General features: G+C 42.5%; 1 protein-coding gene across 1 annotated transcript in view; it reads right to left on the bottom strand.

Moving 5' to 3' along the window:
* Positions 1–18,598: 18,598 nt before the first annotated feature.
* LOC126179316 (acid sphingomyelinase-like phosphodiesterase 3a) overlaps positions 18,599–24,944 on the bottom strand; it is a 1,154,906-nt gene continuing 1,148,560 nt past the window's right edge. Inside the window, exons 10-11 of the mRNA XM_049924599.1 lie at positions 24,084–24,262; positions 18,599–19,707 (exon numbers count right to left, since the gene is read on the bottom strand). Of these exons, the coding sequence (XP_049780556.1) occupies positions 19,464–19,707; positions 24,084–24,262 (423 nt within the window). The 3' untranslated portion in view covers positions 18,599–19,463. The remainder of the gene's footprint in view (positions 19,708–24,083; positions 24,263–24,944) is intronic.

Below are 24,944 nucleotides of genomic sequence, written 5' to 3' on the forward strand. Positions count from 1 at the left end.
GTATATGTCTGTGCACCCACGTTTCGACTGTGAATACTTGGTTTATTTGACCACTTTTCGTTATTTTACTCAACTACTGTGCAAGATTCGTAACGTTATCGGAATATTATGTTAGGATGGATCTCATATCTTTAGATTGTTTGAAACAAAATGCCGTCTCTTTCAGAATTTCCGACATTTTTCACTTCCCACCTCTAAATTTATCTCGGTTTATGAAAATATAAGCAACTTTATCGACGTTATAATCTACTTATGATTATAATACATTAAAAATTTTCGTTTAAAATGTCCTTCATCGAATTAATCTCTAGAATTCATCAGTTCTCTTCCAGTTTGAACTTTTCCCGCGATTACTTCAGCTTTCTTAAAGTCTTTCAGAATATATTTTACTGATATCTCCCACCTGGCTACCATTTTTGCCACCCATAAGGCTGCTTTCTGTAGAGATATCATTGCCTGATTCTGTTTTCTTTCTTTCTTCCTGGCAACATTGTACAACTTTAAATATAGGCCCTTCTTCACCTGAATGCGAGCACTTCTGTGATATCTCCCTTTGTTTTCGACTGTCTGAAGCTTTTATGACTAACGATAACACCAAAGTCCACTGCTGACTAGGAGTAATCCATTAAGTTACAGGCCCATATCATGAACGTCGGTATGCAGAAGGATATTGTGTTCGAACATTATGAACTAACTCGGAGACAACGATCTATTGATACACAGTCAACACGGATTTAGAAAACACAACTAACTCTTTAGTCACATGAAGCGTTGAGTGCTATTGACAAGGTATTTCAAATTGATTCCGTATTTTTAGATATCCAGAAGGCTTTTGACACTGTACCTTAGAAGAGGGCTGTAATCATATTGCATGCTTATGAAATGTTGTCCCAGTTACGCGATTGGATTCATGATTTCCGTCCAGAGAGGCCACAGTTCATAATAACTGCCGGAAAGTCAAAAGTAAAACAGGCGCGATTTCTGGCGTTCCCCACCGTAGTTTTATAGGCCCTCTGCTGTAGATTAGCTGTATAAACGATTTAGGAGACAATCTGAGCAGCCGTTGTTGGTTGTTTGCAAATTTATAAAAGATATCTATGTGATGTGAAACTTGGAAATTGACTCTAAATAATGAAAAGTGTGGGGTCATCCACAAGAAAGCTAAAAGGAATCTGTTAAATTTCGGTTACTCGATAAATCAGCCAAACCTGAAATTGGTAAGTTCAACTAAATACTTAGAAGTTACAGTTATGAACGACTTCAATTCAATAGAACACGTAGAAAGTGTTGTGGGAAGGCGAAACAAAGAATGCGATTTAGCGCAGAACACTTAGAAAAAATGGTTCAAATGGCTCTGATCACTATGGGACTTAACAGCTGAGGTCATCAGTCCCCTAGAACTTGGAACTACTTAAAACTAACTAACCTAAGAACATCACACACATCCATGCCCGAGGCAGGATTCGAACCTGTGACCGTAGCGGTCGCGCGGTTCCTGATTGAAGTGCTTAGAACCGCTAGGCCACAGCGGCCGGCAACAATTAGAAGATGAAACAGATCTACTAAAGAGACTGCCCACACTACACTTGTCTGTCTCCTTTTGAAATACTGCTGCGCGGTGTGGGATCCTTACCAGACGAGGTTAACGGAGTACCTAGAGAAAGTTAATAAGAAAAGCAGTAAGTTTTTTACTACCGAGAAAGAGGAGAGAGGGTGTTACGGGAATGATTCGAGGTTGGGAGTGGTCGTCATTAAAACAAAGACGTTTCTCATTGTCGTAGGATCTTCTCATGAAAATCGAATCACTACACATTTTGTTGGCACGTACCTGCATAAGGAGAAACGATTATCATAATAAAATAATGGAAATCAAAGCTCGCACGGAGAGATATAGGTGCTCGTATTTCCACGCGCTCATTTACAGTGGAATAATGGTGAATTATTGTAAAGGTGGCTCGATCAACCCTCTGACAGGCACTTATGTGTGATTTGAAGAGTATCCATGTAGATGTAGATGTGCCCAAGAAAAACAATATAGACGCCCTGGACAATATTAAGTTAAAAAGATTTGCAATTAAAACTGGAATTACCTTGCAAGTCAATCTGCTACATCTACACACGCGTAGGAGCGCTTTCAGCTGAAACGGTAAACGGTTTCGAAAATAGCTAAAAATCAGAAGTAAGACCGATAATGTAATCAAATCCTTTATAAAACTGCCGTTGTAATCTTGCAAGGCCGCACTGAATTGAACTTCGCGCTATCTTTAACGCCAGTGAGGTTAGGGAACTGCATTGTCATATTTTCTTTTTAAATCAGTCTCCTTCAAATGTGAAAGAAATTACCTTCCATTGTCTTAGTGTGGGCAGTGTTTAATCAAATACACTCAAAATGCGAAGTCTGCAATCCGTTCTAGAGGTTCTATTTTTCATATTTTCCGAGCGAGTGGACTAATAGAGAATTATTGTGAAGGTGGTATGATGTACCCTATCCAGGCCCTTTGATTGCGATTTGCAGAGTACCCATGTAAATGTAGATGTATTCGCGATAATTCACGAGGACATGCCAAACCAATTAATGGTACGTGAACAGCTAACATAAAAGAATCAACAGTACGATTAATTTTTCTTAGTCACTGCTGTACTTCTTGACTGCAACCTGTTCCCGATGAAGTCCCCGGAAGGTCAAGTGCTATAACATCGCGCATGAGTAGTAAGTTAAGATCCACCGCAAATTTAAGTCTTTATTGTGAAATTGGACAATTTTTTAATACACCTTGCACCTTCTGAATGTCTGAGGAACAAGTAACTAGGAAACAAGACAAATGACTGGAACACATTTGGAACTAGATTACTTATTTATGAAGGCGGATGCAGTTCGAAAACGTATTCTGTAACTTCATTGATAGTTCCGAAACGTTCGCTAACAGTAGAACACAGGAAGGTCGTATCTCATAGAGAAAGAGCCATTACTTCGCGATCAATACCGGGTGTCAGAATTAAGCACAACCACTCGGCAAAGGGCTGTAGATAACTGTGAATCTGTGTGTGTGTATGTGTGTGTGTGTCAGAGAGTGAGGAAGGGAGAGAGGAAGAGGCGCTAACGAGGTGCCCTCACGACCTATTGGCCAGATGAAGCCCGACGCGAACGCAGCGTCGCTTCCTGCCCGCCGCGCATCCCCTGATCACCGTAATCCCGGTAACGAAGACTGGTAATTGATGGGACGTGTCGAGCTGCGCTCCCTTCGGAAGCCGCTTTGAACGTAGGCGTAGCCTACCTGGCTGTGTGTACGTGGACCGCACGTGCTTCCTGGAAGCATAAGTATCGGTGTTTCCAGGAAAGTGACAGCCAGATGCGCAGAAAGCACAAAGACGGAGTGAGGCGGGCCGTGTCACATTACGAGCGTGTCTCAGCGGCGCCCAAGACCTGTAAGTCTGCTGCTCCTGTCGAAACAGTATCTGAGTGTTCGTATAATATTATCAACGTGGTTTCTGCTCAGAAACAAACGACATGACAATGCGTATGATGAAATAAGATCTGAATCTAATGTCAAAGTTCATTTTTCTGAAATAGCGAAACTCACACAAAGTGCAGTGTAAGGTGATCAATGAAGACTAGGAGGGGGGGGGGGGAGAAGGTGGTTGTCTGGAAGTAACTCAAATGAGTTTAGAATTAAAAGCATCGGCTCCAAATGCCGTGCTATAACGCCTAAATTTTTTAAAAAAAAATTGGGCCTTGTTGACCCAGTTCGTGCAAGCCATACCTGTTCGTCCTCTATCCACCACGCAACCTAACAACCTGAAAACGGAGAGCTTATGTTGTGTGTTGTGGAAACAATATTTTACAATGACGCCATCTCAGTCGTTGGAAATCTCGAAGAACTGTGTTTCCAACACCTTACCTCAATTCGTAAAAAGTTCATACAAAAGATAAATGCAAGCAGTATTGATACATTGACGTATGTGGTGTAGCCCTGAGTAAAATACAGTTTGAGAGAATGGTGCACGCATATTGCGGAGACTTTACAGTGACGTACAATGCACATGACGAAATTCAGAAAACTAAATCTCATTATTCATCTATCAAACGATAATGATTGTCACTTCCTTGACTGGAAGGGAACAAATAATCACACACTTTACCTCTGAACAACTTACAACCAATTCTAAATCAGTGCTAAGATAATCACTGCTACGTCCTCCCTGGAAGACAACAATAACCACACACTTTACCTCTGAACAACTTACAGTCAATGCTAAAGTCAAGACAGTTTCAAGAGAATCACAATCATCACGCTTACGAACTTCACTGAGACCCATGTCACACGGTCTTATAAATGTTACTTTCCTTTCTCTTATATGACAATTCAGATAATTCCACATTCTTCATTGTCATGTACCGTTACCTACCACATTTCAGCATACGATTTAATCTTGAACTGTTACATAAAATCATTTCATTTCTAAATCATGGAGCTAGTAGTAAAAGACCTACACTTATATAGAACAGAAATAGAATCTGTAGGATTACAGAAAAAACCAAAAAGAATAAATACTAATCACAGACAGAGTGAACTATGCTAACTATACACTTATCCACACAATAGTCACTGACTACAGGACTCTTAGGAAAAACACGTGAATGTTGCAGTAAAACATCAAACAACTGTTCCTTGATTGATTTATCAGCAGTCTCCAAACAATGAACCCAATTCCTTATCTTCTGTAAGGTAACTGCAACCCTTTAGCGTTCCGTTAGTAGACATACCCGAACACTGTGCTCTCTCCTAACAGAATATAGGTCAAGTGACAACTGGTACCTGGCAAGAAATTTGCGACACCGGGTTGAAGTTACTCCTTTCAACTATTCTCAGCCAATGTCAACTTAATTGAAGTTCCTCTTTTCCTTAAAACACTTCAATGCATCTCAAGTTCAACACAGTTTGATGCGAAGACAGGAATCCACCTCTAGTATAATATGTACAGCCTACTTTGATACAACAAAAAGATTCACAGAAAATCTATCAACTTGGCACGTAAATTCAATACCAACTACTCACTGCCTCTTTTACCTTTGTCCATGGCAACAATTGTTCAACCAAACACCAGTTCCTTCCATACAGAATTGTAATGTCTAGTGTCAAGAACACAACGTGGAACAATATCAGTTACATTAATTATAAACACAAGCTGAAAATTACCGTCAAGTCCTCAAAATTCTACATATTGACATGTTCTATTGCTTCATCTGCCCCTGTTGGAGCAATGGCATCAGCTACCAACAGTACTCATAATTCGCATGGAGTTGGGTGGTGGGGGACGGGAGGGTTGAGGGAGTTTCAGCAATTCCTATTCCCAAATAAACTTCTGCAAGAGCTGTGATGGTAAAAAACATAAGTATGGCTCCACTTTCGGCTAGTGTCTCTATACTGATATCAAGTATATGCTCTTCCTCCATGGAGCCCTTTTAAATTCTCATATTTGAGTTTTAGTAACAAACGTTGGAAAGCGTCAAGATTACACTTTCGTCAACTGGTTACAATCAGCTGCTTTAGACATGAAGATGATTTCATGGAACAGATTGCAATGATATCATGATGAAGATTCCCACTTCAGCTGTATGATCAATATCTATTTGTGATCGAACTAGCACCATGGTGTTGAAGCCTCATCATCAGGGATTAATCTCTATATTAACAAGAGAAAAGTGTATAAGCTTTATGGTTCGGTTAAATTAGGTAGTCTGTGTATGAAACTATATAGGAAAATTGTGTACTTATATTAATTTCATAATGTAGTTCAAATCGTAACCTTTAGAGTACGCATCACACTCTCTTAAATGCGATTAAAACGTTCACCTGACAACAAGGCAGTAATCTAAGTTAAAATATTACAGGGAACAGGGATCATTATCTAGATACAGGAAATCTAGAATAAGGATACAGTGGTAAGCCAGACAGATGTAAAAATATAAAACAATGATGTGTGTAGGTGTTGAAACGTACATTCATAAAATAAATACCGTAAAGCAGAGGATATATGAATGTATGATGGGTAACGAAGCTCTAGTCTGGATAAAATGCTGCTAGCAAAATAGACAACCATCTAGATAAAAAATGTCTAGGGAACAGGGAAGTTAAAATGTTGTGCAAAAATCCCAAAGTCATTACATTATTATGACATCTTTTATCTTTTTTGAACAGTTCTCGGGTATCCGACCGGGTAGCGTCGTAATTTCTCCACAATATTTCGGCAGACGTACACGCTGCCATCTTCAGGTGGTTCCTGACGAATGCTGTGCTGTTCCTCTCGGCGCCCTATATGTACTAGCGGTTACCCCCTCCACCGTTCCTGTCCTGGTGTCTTCGGTGCGTCATTGATCGTTCTTTCTGGAAGGTTGATGACAGTAACTTAGGTGATTCTTTCGAAGTCTTCTGTCATGGTACAAGGCGTTCAAACTTCGATGTCTGCTTACTCGTAGCTTTTATTGTACCAAAATGCCTTCAGTTGCCACCACAACTCCCAGCGTGAAGGCGTTTTGTGCACACTTGTTCACAGGGCACGATCGTTCTGCGATCAGGAGAGCCTTCCAGCAAAACTGCAGCACCTCGAGACACCATTTCGGGAAAATGGGTATAACCAGAAGCAAATAAGACACGCACAGACTGAGCCAAGAGAACAAGAAGAAGAAACAGAAGAACACAAGTCATTGGCGTGCATTCCGTTTGTCGGAAACACCTCAAGAAAAATCGGTAGTATCCTGGAGAAACACTACGTGAAATGTGTATTCCGACCCCTGCAAAAACTTTGACTCCACTGGGGTCAGTGAAAGATGACGTAGGCCTTCGAAAACCAGGCGTTCATCAAATTCCCTGTCAGTGCGGAAAATCATACATTGGAGAGACAGTCCGCACTGTAGAAGAGTGGTGCCGCGAACACAAGCGCCATACTGAATTACACCAGGCCACTAAATCAGCCGTGGCTGACCATTGTATAAAGACTGGCCATACTATGGACTATGAAAAAACAGAAATACTCAGTCAATCCTCCTCCTTCTGGGACTGTGTTACAAAAGAGGCCATCGAAATCTGACTACAGGACGATCTAATTACCAAAGACAGCGGCCTTCAACTTAGTCAGGCTTTGAATCCTGCACTCAGCCTGGAGAGAAAGATGCGGTCCCAGAGATCGAGGACCGCCCCCGACGGCGGCCACAGGGAGACTGCAGACAACAGTTCAGACCCAGGCGCCGCTTCCCCCACCACCTCCAGTAGCCGCCGCGCCGGCCGCTCCGAAGACACCAGGAGAGGAACGGTGGAGGGGGGTAATGGCTAGTATATATAGGGCGCCGAGAGAAACAACACAGCATTCGTCAGGAACCACCTGAAGAAGGCAGCGTGTGCGTCTGCCGAAATATTGTGGAGAAATTACGACGCTACCCGGTCGGATACCCGAAAACTGTTCAAATTGGAAATACGCCTGGAAAACGTCAGATCGCATATCTTTCTATCTTTTTTATCGTGCTCAACAGCTATAGATGCCCACAATACAAAATTTACAGCAATAAAGTGCCTTACAACATAAAACGAGTATTTTATTAAATTTCTAAATTTGAGCAAAGTAACTGTTAGAGCCAATATTCAATTCAATAAGACCTGTTGAAGAAAAAACGCATACAAAATTCGCTGCAGATTGCAATGAGCTTGGTTGAACCACGGGCTTGTATAATAATTGATTCCGTAACAACATATCGTCACAGAAACGTATTTAATTCTTTACATAAGACTACATCGTAAGTATGCCATGTTTCACTCCATCTTATGCTACCACACACCAACAAGCAGACAAGAATAAACGTCGGAAATCGTGGTACGAATCACAATTCTGGACCAAGGTGTGCATACGCAAAGTAGGTTCGCCTCTAAATAGCACGAACTAAATTCAGTTTTGTAAGCAGTTGGAGGAAGAGAAAAGTGGCGTTATTCTAGCCACAGAAAATGGTTGTAATGAAAACTCATGTCTTCCTGATACATGGATCCTTTATTATGCGGTTCCTTACAGTGATGAGGTCTGCTGTGAAAATTCCGCTTACGTTCTGGCTCATCCTAGCGACTGGAATCACATTGTTCGTCAGGAATCTGACTTCTGATGAAGAAATTGTTTCTAAGTGATCCGTCACACAATCTTTCCTCTGTCTTCAATAATCATTCGTATAGCTATTGGCTTGATCCACATCTTCACTAAGTTATCTTCATCTGACCTTCTCTAAAACATAAAAGTGACTTAACCTCGTCAGAGTCTCCGATTCTTACTGGTAAAGTTCCATCTGAACTCCGCTCAACGTTTATCAATAGTTGTACTATGGCAGCGGTGAGTTAATCGTTCCTGGTAGTTTTTGTATGAACTTCCTCCTTATCCTTTTCCTGTCTGTATTCCTCCTGCAGAGCTGTGGCATAACTATTTCTTCCTAAACCTGGTTAAGTATTTCCTGAATGGGAACAACTTTTATTATACATGGAATTTCCTCCTTGTCTTTAGGTACCTCCTCTAGTAAATCATTCACATTCTCCTGCAAGGATTTAATCTGATTGCCTACTACTACCTTTAACATAGTTTCTGTCGGTCCATTATGGCCTGGAGGACTTCGGCTGGTATGCTTTACCAACAGCTGTATGTTTTGTTTTATTTTATTTTATATCTCAAATACTACCAGTTTCGGCAACTCAATATTGCCTTCTTCAGGCCTCATACGCTATTATCGTATTAACAGTCTTATCGAATGGTACCATAAAACTGGAATCGTAAATCCGTTTTTAGGCCCATCTGGACCCCTTTGCTGTCCGTGACAGGCTACAGGAGGAACTTCACCGCTTACAAGGTGAAACCGTCTTTTCTCCTGTCATGCACCGTCACTGAGCGATGAATATCGTGATAGGCTAGAAGCTGAACGGTGATTTACGCATCTGTGGTGATTTTTAGGTCATGTTCGATTCTCAGTCCGTCGTCGCTGCATATTCTGTTCCATAAGTAGATGAAAAACTCACACGTCCTGCGAGCTCCACCATTTTCACCAAAATTTGGTTTGGACAATGCTTATTTGTAGCTCCTGTTGGATGAGGAATCGCAGCAGATCCTAGTAATCAATAACCGATGAGTCCTTTTCCGAACAATCGCCTCCCTTTTGACATTGACAGCACCCTCACCAAACGTTATTTGGAACGCATCGCAAGCCATTTGTGGGGTCATCGGCACAGTCCCTTTTTCGACAGTGGCATCATCCTTTTTCACGGTGATTCCGGCGTTTCCTGGGTGGTCATATCGCATGCAAGCCGCCATGTCCTCGACGTAATCCACCCTGGCCATTGGGGCATCGTCCTCACCAAACAGCTGTCCCGCCGACACCTTTATGGGCTCGGTTTGGATAAAGACATTGCCTCCCTCGTGTCAGCCTTCACCACTTGCCAGAAAAGTCAGGAAGCACCCCCACACCAATATTTTCACAGTCGGATGGAGCTGCTCCATGGGAACGTCTCCATTTGAATTTCGCAGGGCCAGGTCGGAATACTCTTATGTCCCTCGCTTGATGAACACCACTTCAGGTCAGATTATCAAAATTCTACAGCCCCTTTTTGCTGTCAAGGAACAGTTAACTTCCACTGAGTTTAAGCAGTCCTGTGCTGCCAGTGGGATTTCCCTCGTCCACACTACCCCTTTTCACATTGCATCAAACGGCTGGGCAGAACGTTTTGTGCGGACGTTGAAGACCCAGCCCGATAAGCTGCTGAGCCATCACCTGCTGGAGAAGGCCGTGCTTCTTTATTTGGCCACACACTGCGCTGCCCCCATGCTGGTAAAAGTGTAGCGGAGATACTTCATGGTCGATCTTTCTGCTCTCCCTTATCTGTCCTGGTTCCTGACGCTTCTCACCCTCCTGGCTGCACGCTGGCACACACCTTTCCCTTTGGGCAGGAGTTCTGGGTGCGGATCTCCTCTCGTCGACGGGTGCGCTTGGCGCCTGCTGTCATCACCAAGTTCTGTGGCCAGGCAATGGCGTCTCTCTGGTGGGCCGACGATTCCACCACCCACCGGCACCTCAACCAGCTCTGCCCCCGTGTGGTGGACCACAATGTCCCAGGGGAGCAGCCAGTGCCTATCGTTGGCCGACTTGTAATGGAACCTCCGCTCCCGCCTCCGCCTCAGCCACTGTCTCCGTCGCCAGCTGCCCATGCTGCGTCGCCGTCTCCCGCCCCTGCCTACCACGAATCTGTGGACGTCGACCAGGATGCCCCTACTCCTATGGACGTTTGTGGGACTGTGAATTTTTTCACCAGGAGGAGATATGTCGTAGCGGCCCCTTAGTAGTTAGAGGGCTCGCACAACCGACACGCAAGATGGGTTGCCGACCTCCTTGTAGGAGCACAGAGAGAAACGTCTCCAGCAGTTATAAACAAACAGACTTTCCAACTAAAAACGGAATTACTTCGTCAGACAACACGTGACAGTGTCACACCAATCATATACTACTCATGTAGTACTCCGCCAACGCAGCTTCATAAGCACGCCTGGACAGTCAGACCGGTAGTGTTTACCTACTGCTAGGATATTCTCCAGCTAGTACTTACGCCGGCCTTAGCATTTTGTACACTCGTTCCATTTTAATAGCATGTTGTATAGTGTAAGTAATAGAGTAGATTTTGGTCAATATTTTCTTCCATTGTTTTGTTTTCCTTATCTGGTTTACCACCACAAGAGTTGTGGGATTTTCGTGTTGTTCTTGCATTTAAACCTAATGTCTGGCAAGAAGGCGTTTTTTTCGTTAATTACATTCACATGTGTTCAAATTGACTGTTAGTTCTTTCCTGCTGACCGCAAGATACTAGTGTGTGTGTGTGGGTGGGGGGGGGGGGGTGGTAACACGCCTGCCTTGTGTAATGAGTGAAGGAAAGGATAAAATGGCGTGACGGTACGTAGCGTACTCCTCCTGCATAGCACTAAGGGAACCACTGGGTTCAGCATTTCTCTTGTTCTGACGTACTCTATGTCACTTCTTGCAACTTATCATCGATATATCGCTTCCAAATAGAAATGGATAACTACTAGAACATGTGATTTGGTAATAGATTTACTTCAGTTTCACTGTTATTAACAAGTATCAACACTCACCCGAAAAGACCGAACCAACAGTATTTTTCAGACATTCAGAGCATACCAATGTTACGTAACAATTGTTTTAACCATCTCATTTCAGAAAATATGATGCTAAGAAAATCACACATTGAAATAAGATGCTCATGAGTAGGTTAGTTCACTGTTTAAGTTCTTCATTCGTTTGACAATAGGAATAAACAGTGATTAGTTTAATTTAAAAAATAAAAATATGCTTAAATCAATTATTGTTTTGAAATGTAGGATGTTCTACAACTGAATTACTTTTTAAAACCGGACATGATTTTGGATCAGCATTACTCCATTTGAGGATATTCTCAACAGCTGACTTTGGCACGCTATGGCACATATTAAAAGAAATATTATTTGAGTAATGTGGTAAAGAGAATATTCCAAACACCACATCCACTTTTTCTTCCGACAAGCTAGTGCTTTGAGAAGACGCTGAATGATACGTCAGACAACAAAACTAAACCCCATCTTACTAAATGACATTGACAACTATACAACCCGAGTCGATGATTCACAGCATAATTACATCCAGCTTCTCTGACATACAAATCTTCAAGGAACCTTTACAAGTGAAGCTATGCACGAATAAAAACGAACTTTGCAAACAGCTGTTGGAACACAATAATCATACGAAATTATGTACTGGAGAGAAATTTAGTATTTGTATACATTCTTACTTACATTATTTTGAAATAATATATTTTTGACTAGTGATGATAATTTGTTATTTGTTACAGACAACAATTTGTATTCCTTCACTGCATGTATGTTATATGCAACTTGATATTGATTTAAAAAGAAATGTTAACTGAATGTAGCATCTATTACACGATTTACAAACGATATTAAGAGATCATTACCTACATTTTGTTGTCTTTTCCTGTGCATTGGGCTTGTGGATAACACACAAGAGTATATTAGTAGCAAATCGGCATTTCTTCTAACAACCTTGAAATATTTAGATATATGTACAGAAGTGTGCACTAAGATATGGCAGCCCTTTTCAAGAAAACTCATCCATTACTGACGGACAAAATAAAATTCACCAATGAAAACAAAAACCTATCATCGGAAGAAGGTAAGAGTTATATAGATAAAAATGTAACACACAGACCTTTTGAGGGCATACAACGCCCAGGGCTTACATGGAGGATCTCAAACTGAGAGGGCAGAATAATTTTCACATTCTCTTTTTGGTCCCCCCCCTTGAACCATGGACCTTGCCGTTGGTGGGGAGGCTTGCGTGCCTCAGCGATACAGATAGCCGTACCGTAGGTACAACCACAACGGAGGGGTATCTGTTGAGAGGCCAGACAAACGTGTGGTTCCTGAAGAGGGGCAGCAGCCTTTTCAGCAGTTGCAGGGGCAACAGTCTGGATGATTGACTGATCTGGCCTTGTAACAATAACCAAAACGGCCTTGCTGTTGTGGTACTGCGAACGGCTGAAAGCAAGGGGAAACTACGGCCGTAATTTTTCCCGAGGGCATGTAGCTTTACTGTATGATTAAATGATGATGACGTCCACTTGGGTAAAATATTCCGGAGGTAAATTAGTCCCCCATTCGGATCTCCGGGCGGGGACTACTCAAGAGGACGTCGTTATCAGGAGAAAGGAAACTGGCGTTCTACGTATCGGAGCGTGGAATGTCAGATCCCTTATTCGGGCAGGTAGGTTAGAAAATTTAAAAAGGGAAATGGATAGGTTAAAGTTAGATATAGTGGGAATTAGTGAAGTTCGGTGGCAGGAGGAACAAGACTTCTGGTCAGGTGACTACAGGGTTATAAACACAAAGTCAAATAGGGGTAATGCAGGAGTAGGTTTAATAATGAATAGGAAAATAGGAATGCGGGTAAGCTACTACAAACAGCATAGTGAACGCATTATTGTGGCCAAGATAGATACAAAGCCCACACCTACTACAGTAGTACAAATTTATATGCCAACTAGCTCTGCAGATGACGAAGAATTTGAAGAAATGTATGATGAAATAAAAGAAATTATTCAGATAGTGAAGGGAGACGAAAATTTAATAGTGATGGGTGACTGGAATTCGAGTGCAGGAAAAGGGAGAGAAGGAAACATAGTAGGTGAATATGGATTGGGGCAAAGAAATGAAAGAGGATGCCGCCTGGTAGAATTTTGCACAGAGCACAACTTAATCATAGCTAACACTTGGTTTAAGAATCATGATAGAAGGTTGTATACATGGAAGAACCCTGGATATACTAAAAGGTATCAGATAGATTATATAATAGTAAGACAGAGATTTAGGAACCAGGTTTTAAATTGTAAGACATTTCCAGGGGCAGATGTGGACTCTGACCACAATCTATTGGTTATGACCTGTAGATTAAAACTGAAGGAACTGCAAAAACGTGGGAATTTAAGGAAATGGGACCTGGATAAAGTGACTAAACCAGAGGTTGTACAGAGTTTCAGGGAGAGCATAAGGGAACAATTGACAGGAACGGGGGAAAGAAATACAGTAGAAGAAGAATGGGTAGCTTTGAGGGATGAAGTAGTGAAGGCAGCAGAGGATCGAGTAGGTAAAAAGACGAGGGCTAGTAGAAATCCTTGGGTAACAGAAGAAATATTGAATTTAATTGATGAAAGGAGAAAATATAAAAATGCAGTAAATGAAACAGGCAAAAAGGAATACAAACGTCTCAAAAATGAGATCGACAGGAAGTGCAAAATGGCTAAGCAGGGATGGCTAGAGGACAAATGTAAGGATGTAGAGGCTTATCTCACTAGGGGTAAGATAGATACTGCCTACAAGAAAATTAAAGAGACCTTTGGAGGTAAGAGAACCACTTGTATGATCATCAAGAGCTCAGATGGAAACCCAGTTCTAAGCAAAGAAGGGAAAGCAGAAAGGTGAAAGGAGTATATAGAGGGTCTATACAAGGGTATTGTACTTGAGGACAATATTATGGAAATGGAAGAGGATGTAGATGTAGATGAAATGGGAGATACGATACTGCGTGAAGAGTTTGACAGAGCACTGAAAGACCTGAGTCGAAACGAGGCCCCCGGAGTAGACAACATTCCATTGGAACTACTGACGGCCTTGGGAGAGCCAGTCCTGACAAAACTCTAACATCTGGTGAGCAAGATGTATGAAACAAGCAAAATACCCTCAGACTTCAAGAAGAATATAATAATTCCAATCCCAAAGAAAGCAGGTGTTGACAGATGTGAAAATTACCGAACAATCAGTTTTGAAATGGGAGATACGATACTGCGTGAAGAGTTTGACAGAGCACTGAAAGACCTGAGTCGAAACAAGGCCCCCGGAGTAGACAACATTCCATTGGAACTACTGACGGCCTTGGGAGAGCCAGTCCTGACAAAACTCTACCATCTGGTGAGCAAGATGTATGAAACAGGCGAAATACCCTCAGACTTCCAGAAGAATATAATAATTCCAATCCCAAAGAAAGCAGGTGTTGACAGATGTGAAAATTACCGAACAATCAGTTTTGAAATGGGAGATACGATACTGCGTGAAGAGTTTGACAGAGCACTGAAAGACCTGAGTCGAAACAAGGCCCCCGGAGTAGACAACATTCCATTGGAACTACTGATGGCCTTGGGAGAGCCAGTCCTGACAAAACTCTACCGTCTGGTGAGCAAGATGTATGAAACAGGCGAAATACCCTCAGACTTCAAGAAGAATATAATAATTCCAATCCCAAAGAAAGCAGGTGTTGACAGATGTGAAATTTACCGAACAATCAGTTTAATAAGCCACAGCTGCAAAATACTAACACGAATTCTTTACAGACGAATGGAAAAACTAGTAGAAGCTTACCTCGGGGATGATCAGTTTGGATTCCGTAGAAATGTTGGAACACGTGAGGCAATACTGACCTTACGTCTTATCTTAGAAGAAAGATTAAGGAAAGGCAAACCTACGTTTCTAGCATTTGTAGACTTAGAGAAAGCTTTTGACAATGTTGACTGGAATACTCTCTTTCAAATTCTAAAGGTGGCAGGGGTAAAATACAGGGAGCGAAAGGCTATTTACAATTTGTAAAGAAACCAAATGGCAGTTATACGAGTCGAGGGACATGAAAGGGAAGCAGTGGTTGGGAAGGGAGTAAGACAGGGTTGTAGCCTATCCCCGATGTTATTCAATCTGTATATTGAGCAAGCAGTAAAGGAAACAAAAGGAAAATTCGGAGTAGGTATTAAAATCCATGGAGAAGAAATATAAACTTTGAGGTTCGCCGATGACATTGTAAACCTGTCAGAGACAGCACAGGACTTGGAAGAGCAGTTGAACGGAATGGATGGTGTCTTGAAGGGAGGATATAAGGTGAACATCAACAAAAGCAAAACGAGGATAATGGAATGTAGTCGAATTAAGTTGGGTGATGTTGAGGGTATTAGATTAGGAAATGAGACGCTTAAAGTAGTAAAGGAGTTTTGCTATTTGGGGAGCAAAATAAATGATGATGGTCGAAGTAGAGTTGATACAAAATGTAGACTGGCAATGGCAAGGAAAGCGTTTCTGAAGAAGAGAAATTTGTTAACATCGAGTATAGATTTAAGTGTCAGGAAGTCGTTTCTGAAAGTATTTGTATGGAGTGTAGCCATGTATGGAAGTGAAACATGGACGGTAAATAGTTTGGACAAGAAGAGAATAGTAGCTTTCGAAATGTGGTGCTACAGAAGAATGCTGAAGATTAGATGGGTAGACCACATAACTAATGAGGAAGTATTGAATAGGATTGGGGAGAAGAGAAGTTTGTGACACAACTTGACCAGAAGAAGGGATCGGTTGGTAGGACATGTTCTGAGGCATCAAGGGATCACCAATTTAGTATTGGAGGGCAGCGTGGAGGGTAAAATTCGTAGGGGGAGACCAAGAGATGAATACACTAAGCAAATTCAGAAGGATGTAGGTTGCAGTAGGTACTGGGAGATGAAGATTCTTGCACAGGATAGAATAGCATGGAGAGCTGCATCAAACCATTCTCAGGACTGAAGACCACAACAACAACTACTTTTTGGTTAATGTAAAAAATACTCAAAATGGCGAATTCCATTAACAGCTCCAGGTTGTTACATTTGAAAGTAAGGTGAACTGCTGACGCACGCTGCGGTGCGGCACCCGAGTTTACAAAGAGCAACGAGAGCCAAGCTCAACCCCAATCGATTGCACAGGTCTCACACCATTATAGAGCCTCCACTAGCTTCAACAGTCTCCATTGGACAGGCAGGGTCCATGGATTCATGAGGCTGTCTCCATACCAGTACACGTCCATCTGCTCGATACTATTTGAAATGAGATTCGTCCGACCAGGAAACATGTCTCCGGTCATCAACAGTCCAATGGCGGTATTCACGGGTCCAGGCGAGACGTAAAGCATTGTGTCGCGCAATTATCAAGGGTAAACGAGTGGACATTAGGCTTAAGAATTCCATACTGATGGTGTTTCGGTGAATGGCTCACACGCTGACACTTTTTGATAACTCAGCATTGAAATCTGCAGCAATTAGCGGAAGGGTTGCACTTCTGTCACGTTAAACGATTCTCTTCAGTTGTCGTTGGTCGGCCGGCCGCTGTGGCCGAGTAGTTCTAGGCGCTTCATTCCAGAACCGCGCTGCTGCTACGTCGCAGGTTCGAATCCCGCCTCGGGTATGGATGTATGTGATGTCTTTAGGTTAGTTAGGTTTCAGTAGTTCTAAGTCTAGAGGACTGATGACCTCAGATGTTAAGTCCCATAGTGCTCTGAGCTACTTGAACCACTTTTTCGTTGGTCCCGTTCTTACAGGATCTTTTTCCGTCCACAGTGACGTCGCAGATTTGATGTATCACCGGATTCCTGATATCCACGGAACCCTCGTGATATGATCGTACGGCAAAATGCCCACTTCATTGCTAATTCGGAGATGCTGTGTCCTATCGCTCGTGCGCTGAATGGATCACCACGTTCAAGCTCACTTATATCTTGATAACCTACTATCGTAGCAGCAGCTCTAACAACTGCGCCACACTTGTTGTCTTATATAGACGTAACTGGCCGCAGCGCCGTATTTTGCCTGTTTACATAACTCTGTATTGGAATACGCGTGCCTTTACCAGTTCATCAGTGTATGTGCGTATTTTAATCACATTTATGACTAAAATATTATGTGACATTCCAGTTCTTCCTTTACCATTAAATGAAGGAGTCAACCAGGCGACGAGGAACCTGCAGAGGGAAGAAGTCCGACTACTTTACTGTTCAAGGACGGCACATCGGCAGTTGAGTGTAACTGCTTGTGTGAGTGGGAAAGGCGGTAAGCAGATGAACGCTCTCCGCATCAGTCAAGTTCGTTTAAACAACAGACCAGAGTTTACAAAGAGACGCGCTAACTTTAAATGTTATGAAATGGTTCAAATGGTTCAAATGGCTCTGGGCACTATGGGACTTAACTGCTGAGGTCGTCAGTGCCCTATAACTTAGAACTACTTCAACCTAACTAACCTAAGGACATCACAACATACATACTCGAGGCGACCCAACGGTCGCGCGGTTCCAGACTGTAGCGCCTAGATCCGCTCGGCCACACCGGCCGGCTGTTATGAAATAGTCGATTACCTAACGAACAACATCGCACAGAATTAGACATTTAAATGCATCTTATTACGGCAGACTACATTATAATGAAGGGCAAGACACCAAAGGACAAAGAAGCATCAAACATCGAAACGCAGTAAATGAAGATATTATGGAGTAATGAAATCACAGCAATAGTATACCATGCCTAATGATGTCACACTATAAAGACAAATAAAAAGTTTATAATGTCCAAACTCCCACAAAATTCAATGATGAATCATTTCTTGAGCAATTTCGCCTAATACATGTTCGAGATAATCCTTACTGGGAATGTGTTGGAGTAACAATAGGAGAAATCAGTCACACATGTTTCGAACGTAAACTGTGTACAGACCAACAATTAATCAGATACAACAATTAGTCAGATTTTATCAACTAAGACCGACGAACGCAGCAGCTCCCTTCAACAAAACGATATATTAATTTTAAAACCAATTATGTAATTTCTAAATAAATGTAACCTAGCCCCATTAAATCATAAAAACTTCCTGAAACACTGAGATACAGCGGTATTGCTTTTAAAGTAAAATTTGATAATTTTAGTCAGTGACACGAAGTGTTTAGCTTCTCTGTATATAGTGCTACTCAAATAAGTATGATTTCTGATTCTGTTGAACGTGACCAAAGATAGTCTTATTGTTTTAGTTTTGTAATCCCGAAATCGCTCAGGTGTTTGTATGCACATACTGTCGTCATATATTCGTTCATGTAAGACGTGTTTCTCAAGAGTATATTATCGGACGGAAGAAAGGGTGGTAGAGGCAGAAAGAGCTAAAATTTATCATCAAGACACACTTTGTTATTTTAATAAGCAATATATATTTAAAGCAAAATACACAATAGTATCATTGGCCGTAATAATTCTTTACTTAACGAACACTCACAGTCAATAGTGAACATCGCATTTAATGATCATACTTCCAATATATCATACTTTTATAGACATCGATTTCAAAGGTCCAACTCCCCATATAAAACTGAGTATTTTACTTGCAAAAATAACACTTCATCATTGTAAATATTAATTATTTAGACACATCTAATACATATTTCTGGAGCGGTATCTATGGTAAATGTTGGGATCATCGAGGACTGACGTATCAGTGGTAACTACTACGCGTTCAGGTAACAATTAATTAACAATTAATATTTTGAAAATTACGGAAAATAAAATATATGTACGTAAACAACATTTTTTAATTAGCTGAATAGCGTTAGCTTCAATGTCAAGGAAAATGACTGCTGTTGTATTACTTCAATGGGACAAAGAAACACACCTATGAGGAACACATTTACTCCAACTTTTATAAAGAGAATTCGCTTGGCAGTCATTGGATAATGGCTCGCACATCTAAGTAAGTCCTGTTATCACATTTCAATACTTATGCCGCGTGGTATTTCAACTTTTTTCTTCACATTAGTGTCTGCTATATGCGCCAGGTAACAAAAATAAACACAGAACCAGCCGAGCGAGCAGCAACAACGATCATCGCGAGTGGCGCCCCCCCCCCCCCCAAACTAGGGGGCCATTTGATCCCGTCTGTGGAATGGTCGCGGCGCACCGGCACCTAGCTGGGTGTACCGAGGTATCCAGGTATCAGGGTACAGGGTACAGGGCACTAGGGCGCCGGACGCCACCGGCAGGTGTGGGAGCCCGCGGCTACCCCGGCCGTCAGGACGAGGCGGCGGCCGCGTGCAGCAGCAGCAGCGGCAGCAGTGCGGCCACCAGCAGCGGGGGCGGCGGCGGCCAGTGGGGGCGGGGCCGCGGCGCCGCCGACGTCAGCGAGCTGGCCGCCGTCTGCACGCAGTCGCGGTACGACGCCGCCTCCAGGCACGTCACGGCGCAGAAGTGGCGGTGCGCGCACGCCGCGTCGCAGCTGCCGCCCTCCTGGCGCACCGACACGGCGCGAGAGTACCTGCCCACGGCACAGTACACGCCTGTACAGCTCGTCTGAGGATGGTTTCCGCCAAGAGAATCAGAACAGCTCCATATTTAAAGATGAAATCCTCTAGATTTATATGAAACTATTTCAAATATAAGAGACACAGCAATCTCCCTTATCAAAAGTTATAATGATCATGATGGCAACAGAATATAATTACTCCTAGATGATTACCTCTTTCGACTGTGTAGTAGCCATCTTAAGATGATGCTTACTAAAGAATAGCTACATATCTACAATGTTTGGTGTGTACCCCAAATACACAACCTGTACTCTACGATATGCTGTACTACTGTCCTATGTGCAGTCTCCTTTACAGATGAACTAAATTTCCCTAAAAATCTCAAAATAAGTCGATCATTCGCCTTCGATGCTACAGTCCTTAAAAACTCATTCGATGTCGTATTTCTTTACAACGATACGCTACTGATGCTATACTCGTACATTATGGGTTTGGCTTCTCTACATTCAGAGGTACCTGCCATTCGTCACACGGACTAGAAATTTTGTCGAAGTCATGTTTTAAGCTCCTACGCTCCCTCAACGCTGATACCACCCCACACACCATAGCATCATCAGCATATAACCGCAAATTGCTACTCACCCTGTTGATCCGATCGTTTATGTATATAGAAAATAACAGCGATCCTATTACACTTCCCAGGGGCACTCCTGAGTATATCTTTCCTATAACGTAAGAATTCTCCAAGCCACTCGTACGTTCGTTAACAGTCGGCAGTTTGGCGCCATGTCAAGTGTTTTAGTAAAATCCAGGCGTATGGAATTCGAATTAGCCTGCCACCTATCGAGGAAAGGGCAAGCAGAGTTTCGTACGAGCGATGATTTCCAATACCCTACCGATTTTTGGACAGAATATTTTTAATATGAAGGGAATTTACGATATTCGAACTGAGAATATGTTCGAGGAGTCTCCAGCAACGCGATGTTAAGAGTATTTTTTTTATCTTCAAATGTGTGTGAATTCCTAAGGTGAACGGTCCCTAGACACACACTACTTAAACTAACTTGTGCTAAGAACAACATCCACGCCATGCCCCAGGGAGGACTCGAGCCTCTGGCGGGAAGGCCGCTCAATCCGTGACTTCGCCTCTAACTGCGCGGCCACTCCGCGTGGCGTTAAGAGTATTGGTCTGTAATTTTGTGAGTCCGTTTTTTTTTATCCATGATATATAATGGAATCACCTGTGCTATTTCCGGTCACTTGGGACGTTGCGCTGATTTTATTCACTAACAGTTATCCTTTGAACAACTTTTGAATACTAACAAGATACCTTCAGCAACGTTGTCGTTGTGACCAACATTTTACTCAAACAACGATTCCTTAGTAAGCTTGAAGTGAAACCGCTAATCATCAAGCTGGAATCAGCACCATTAAAATATTCGACAAAACATTCTGGGTTGTTAGGCGACGTCACGTTCCTCCTCAAATTTCTTCTGCATAACCAACCATTCGACCCCGCTGCTGCTATATTCTGCAGTATCTCTTCGTGTCTCCATTTGGCTAAACCATACCAGCAGCAGCGTCACGTTCAGTTTTAAAAGAGTTTTCTCGTCCTTGTTCTAAACAAATGGCGTCATTGCGTGAAATTCTATCGGGTTCCATTGGTGAACTATCGTACTTCGATAAGCAGCGATAACAAGGAGAGAAAGAGAAAGAAAATATGTAAGAAAATATGTCGTGACGTGGGCATGGCTTCGCATACTGTTTTAGGGTATCTGCTTCCTAGACGGCGGGAAGCTTTCGTTATTACTCACCTTATTTATCGAAGAAAAGTAGGAGAGGCGGTTGAGTTCTATAAGGGGATGACGGCTATAGGCGTCTAGATTCATACAATCCCGCTATCCGGACAGTAAATACTCAGCCACGATGGACAAGGAGTACAAACAAGAACCTGGTAGTAACAGCACGACAATAATATTTTGCTCCTCGTTTCCCCTGTGTGTCTCTGAATATTAGCACCGCCTACGTAATAACGCTGGCCCACCACTATTAGCTGCATAAATTTCATTCCCAGCAGAAGGATCGAAATTTCTGCAGTGAAGCAGAAATTCGAAGAGGAATATAGCGTTGCCTAACTACCTAGAAGATTTTGCCGTCATTGGCAACGACCACTTTAGGTTACAGATACGCATATACAAATTCATCATCGTATGTTCCTTTGATCGATCTAACTTGAGTTGTGGAGAGAGCACTACGTCGCAGTTATAAATCTGCTTTAGTCAACTAATGTCTGACTTAGATTAATTGACACATAACGTACAAGATCCAACGCTACGCCGTCGCCGCCACACTTGCTGTCTGCGATTAGCTACCTCAGCGCTTCGCTATCCGCAGCGATGTAAAATCTCTGTCCATCAAAATAATGATTTTAAAAAATGTGGCATCGAATATTGTATGCATTTCTTCTGTAACCGTATGAAAAATCTGGCTTTTGAAAGTTTCTCAGCGAACTCACTTACGGAATCATCACTCTTCTGAAGAAAATTGCAGAAATCATAGTAATATCAACTTCACTGCAAAGTGTCATTTGGTGCTCATCAGTTACGATCTAATTGACGCCTTTTATTTTCAGAGTGAATCTTACATTCTGAAGCGGAGTATCCGCTGTTATGAAACATCCTGACATTTGCACACGTGATATCGAGGTACGGTACGAAATCTACAGGTCGTTGGGCAAAGATACCACCCCTATGCAGCCCTATAATATGTGACTGCAATTACACCCACTCTTGGTGTGGGTCATTTCTTGCCTGTTACACAGTATAATAGTTTCCTGCTGGTGCGACTGACCGTGGTCGACCACCTCATCTCCTCCGGGCAAAAGTGCTCCACAGTGCCTGCTCATGCTCTACATGCACGTGGAACAATGTTGTGAGCATACCAAACCGCTGCGCAACACCAGTCACACTTAGTCTTTCTACCAGGTTCCCTGTGATTCTTCCCGGATGTTACCTCCGGGCCCCGTTGTAATGAAGACCACCACCACAGTGCACAGCAGGTTTTCGATGACCGGCACATACTGTCTTTCGCAATTTCTCGAATAAAACAGTGACCCGAATATAGAATAAATTTACTTTACTTTACGTCTATGGTTACAAACTTTTTGTCAACAGATTACCGATTTTGGTCTGTAACGACTGCCTTCGGATCTGTTTTACCAAAACAATGTCCTAATATACTGCAGCCGTAGTGGCATCGTCAAATGTTAAATGCAATATCAGCACCAGCATCGTCGTATATATAAGAATAACAGTATATGCAAGACTCATCTTGTTAGCAGCACTACTGTTCAAAACAAACTATCTTTGTAACAAATCTGAAGATGGTCATTATAGACGGAAACCGGCAATCTACTGACAAAAAGTTCGTGACCATAGACGGAAAGCAAAGAAAATTTATTATATAACATACCGTCTTTTCCCGATTCTTTAACTGTCTCGTATTGCCGGGCCAGCTGCCTCGTGTTGCCGGGCCAGCAGGGTGTAGCGTTATAACCCCGCTGGCCTCACGCCATGTGACGCGCAACTTTCTGCACATGACTGGGAGACCTCTGGCAATAGTCTCCTAGACTTCCATTCATTTCCACTAAGTTTTTACAATGTTATGTTACTTTATCTACCTCTTCCTTAAGTTTTGTAGAGTAGTGTAGTAAAGCATCTTCGTGAAATTATAGAGGAGATAGTCTTGAGGAATATCCTCAGCCCGATAAAGGAAAATCGAGAATTCGTGAGGTGACACAACAGTAATCTCTATACACGACTGAAAAGATCACAGACACCATTCGTAAGAGGAAGTCTGCTTTCAATGGGACGTCCCCGACAACGGTCCTTCAAGGTTCAACAGTTGGATCTTGCGTTAGTTTCTGAACAAGAAAACCAATAAGAAGTTTGTCACTGAGGAGGAAAAAAACTTGGAGCAATTAGAGGTAGCATTGCAGGTTATTCTTAAAGGAATTTCGCCCAAAAGAAACTCCAAGACCATCTTGGTTTCCAAGGAAATCCAAGTTTAATAGCTGGCACGACGTGGACAAACGGACAAACGACGAAGAAAAATCACAGGAAACGAATAAGGGAATACTGGGCTCTATTTAGTAAGAATAGGAGAACTTCTTTCGAAATGGTGTGTTCTAGAGGCAAATAATACAAAAAGATGAAGTGGGGCGCTTATTTCCAAAAGAAATACTTCACAAGCCACCTACCAACCAACGATTTCGCCTTCGAAAGTAGTGGAGAAGGTCGTAATGACAGTGTAGGAACTGACCATTACTGCAGCTGCGACGGGCCTGCATTGGTGAGAGGATGAGGTGGAGGTGGTGGCCGGTACTCACTTCTGGACGAGTTCCTGGCGCGCGGGGTCCTTGAAGGAGACAGCGAGCGCGGCGAGCGCCTCGGCCGACACGTTGGGCAGCCCGTAGTAGGAGCGCAGCGAGTACTCCGACTGCCACTCGGGCGCCTCCTGCGTGTTCGCCGCCGCCAGGTCCAGGTAGAACTGCTCGTAGTCCTGGATCTGCGGGCATCGACAAAGTGTCAGCATGAAAAATTTTAAAAAAGGCGTGTAATGTATAGCATAAATGAGCAAAGTTCAACAGTATTGTACAATACACCTTAGAAAGTTTACCAAGAGTAGGCATTGTCTTAAGCAGAAGCGACTCTTAAAACTAAGTTTTAACTGTATATTCTGATCATGCTGTTGCTCATTTGAAGAGCAAAACCGGTCGTAATGGAAAGTGCGACTTGTGGCTGTTTTCTAAAACTTACCTTAGAATGTTACAGTAACTGATCAGAAGAACCAGGAAAACCTTATGCAATGCGGAATTGATCAGTGGATGTCATGATAGGTGGACTCGCTAGTATAAAATGAGACGTGAAATGCTACATTGTCAGCAGAGAACCAATAATATCATCTTGGAACTCTTCCATCTGGTCCGTGTTTGAATGGATTAACAGTAATGTCAGAAATCGTGTCCGCTTTGATGCAAAACACCTTGTTATTGGTTTATTTCTTTGTGTATAAATGTATGTACAAATGAAAACACAACACTCTACAACTACACACTCTTTACCGCTCTGAGAGGACTGACCAAAGACACAGAACATAAAGCACACACTCGCAAAAGAACCACTTCCCCATCACACACAAAGACATAAATAATGAACAGAAGTCGTCGTAATTCGCGCTACAGTTTTTC

Source organism: Schistocerca cancellata, chromosome 1 (assembly GCF_023864275.1).
Source record: "Schistocerca cancellata isolate TAMUIC-IGC-003103 chromosome 1, iqSchCanc2.1, whole genome shotgun sequence".
NCBI lineage: Eukaryota > Metazoa > Arthropoda > Insecta > Orthoptera > Acrididae > Schistocerca > Schistocerca cancellata.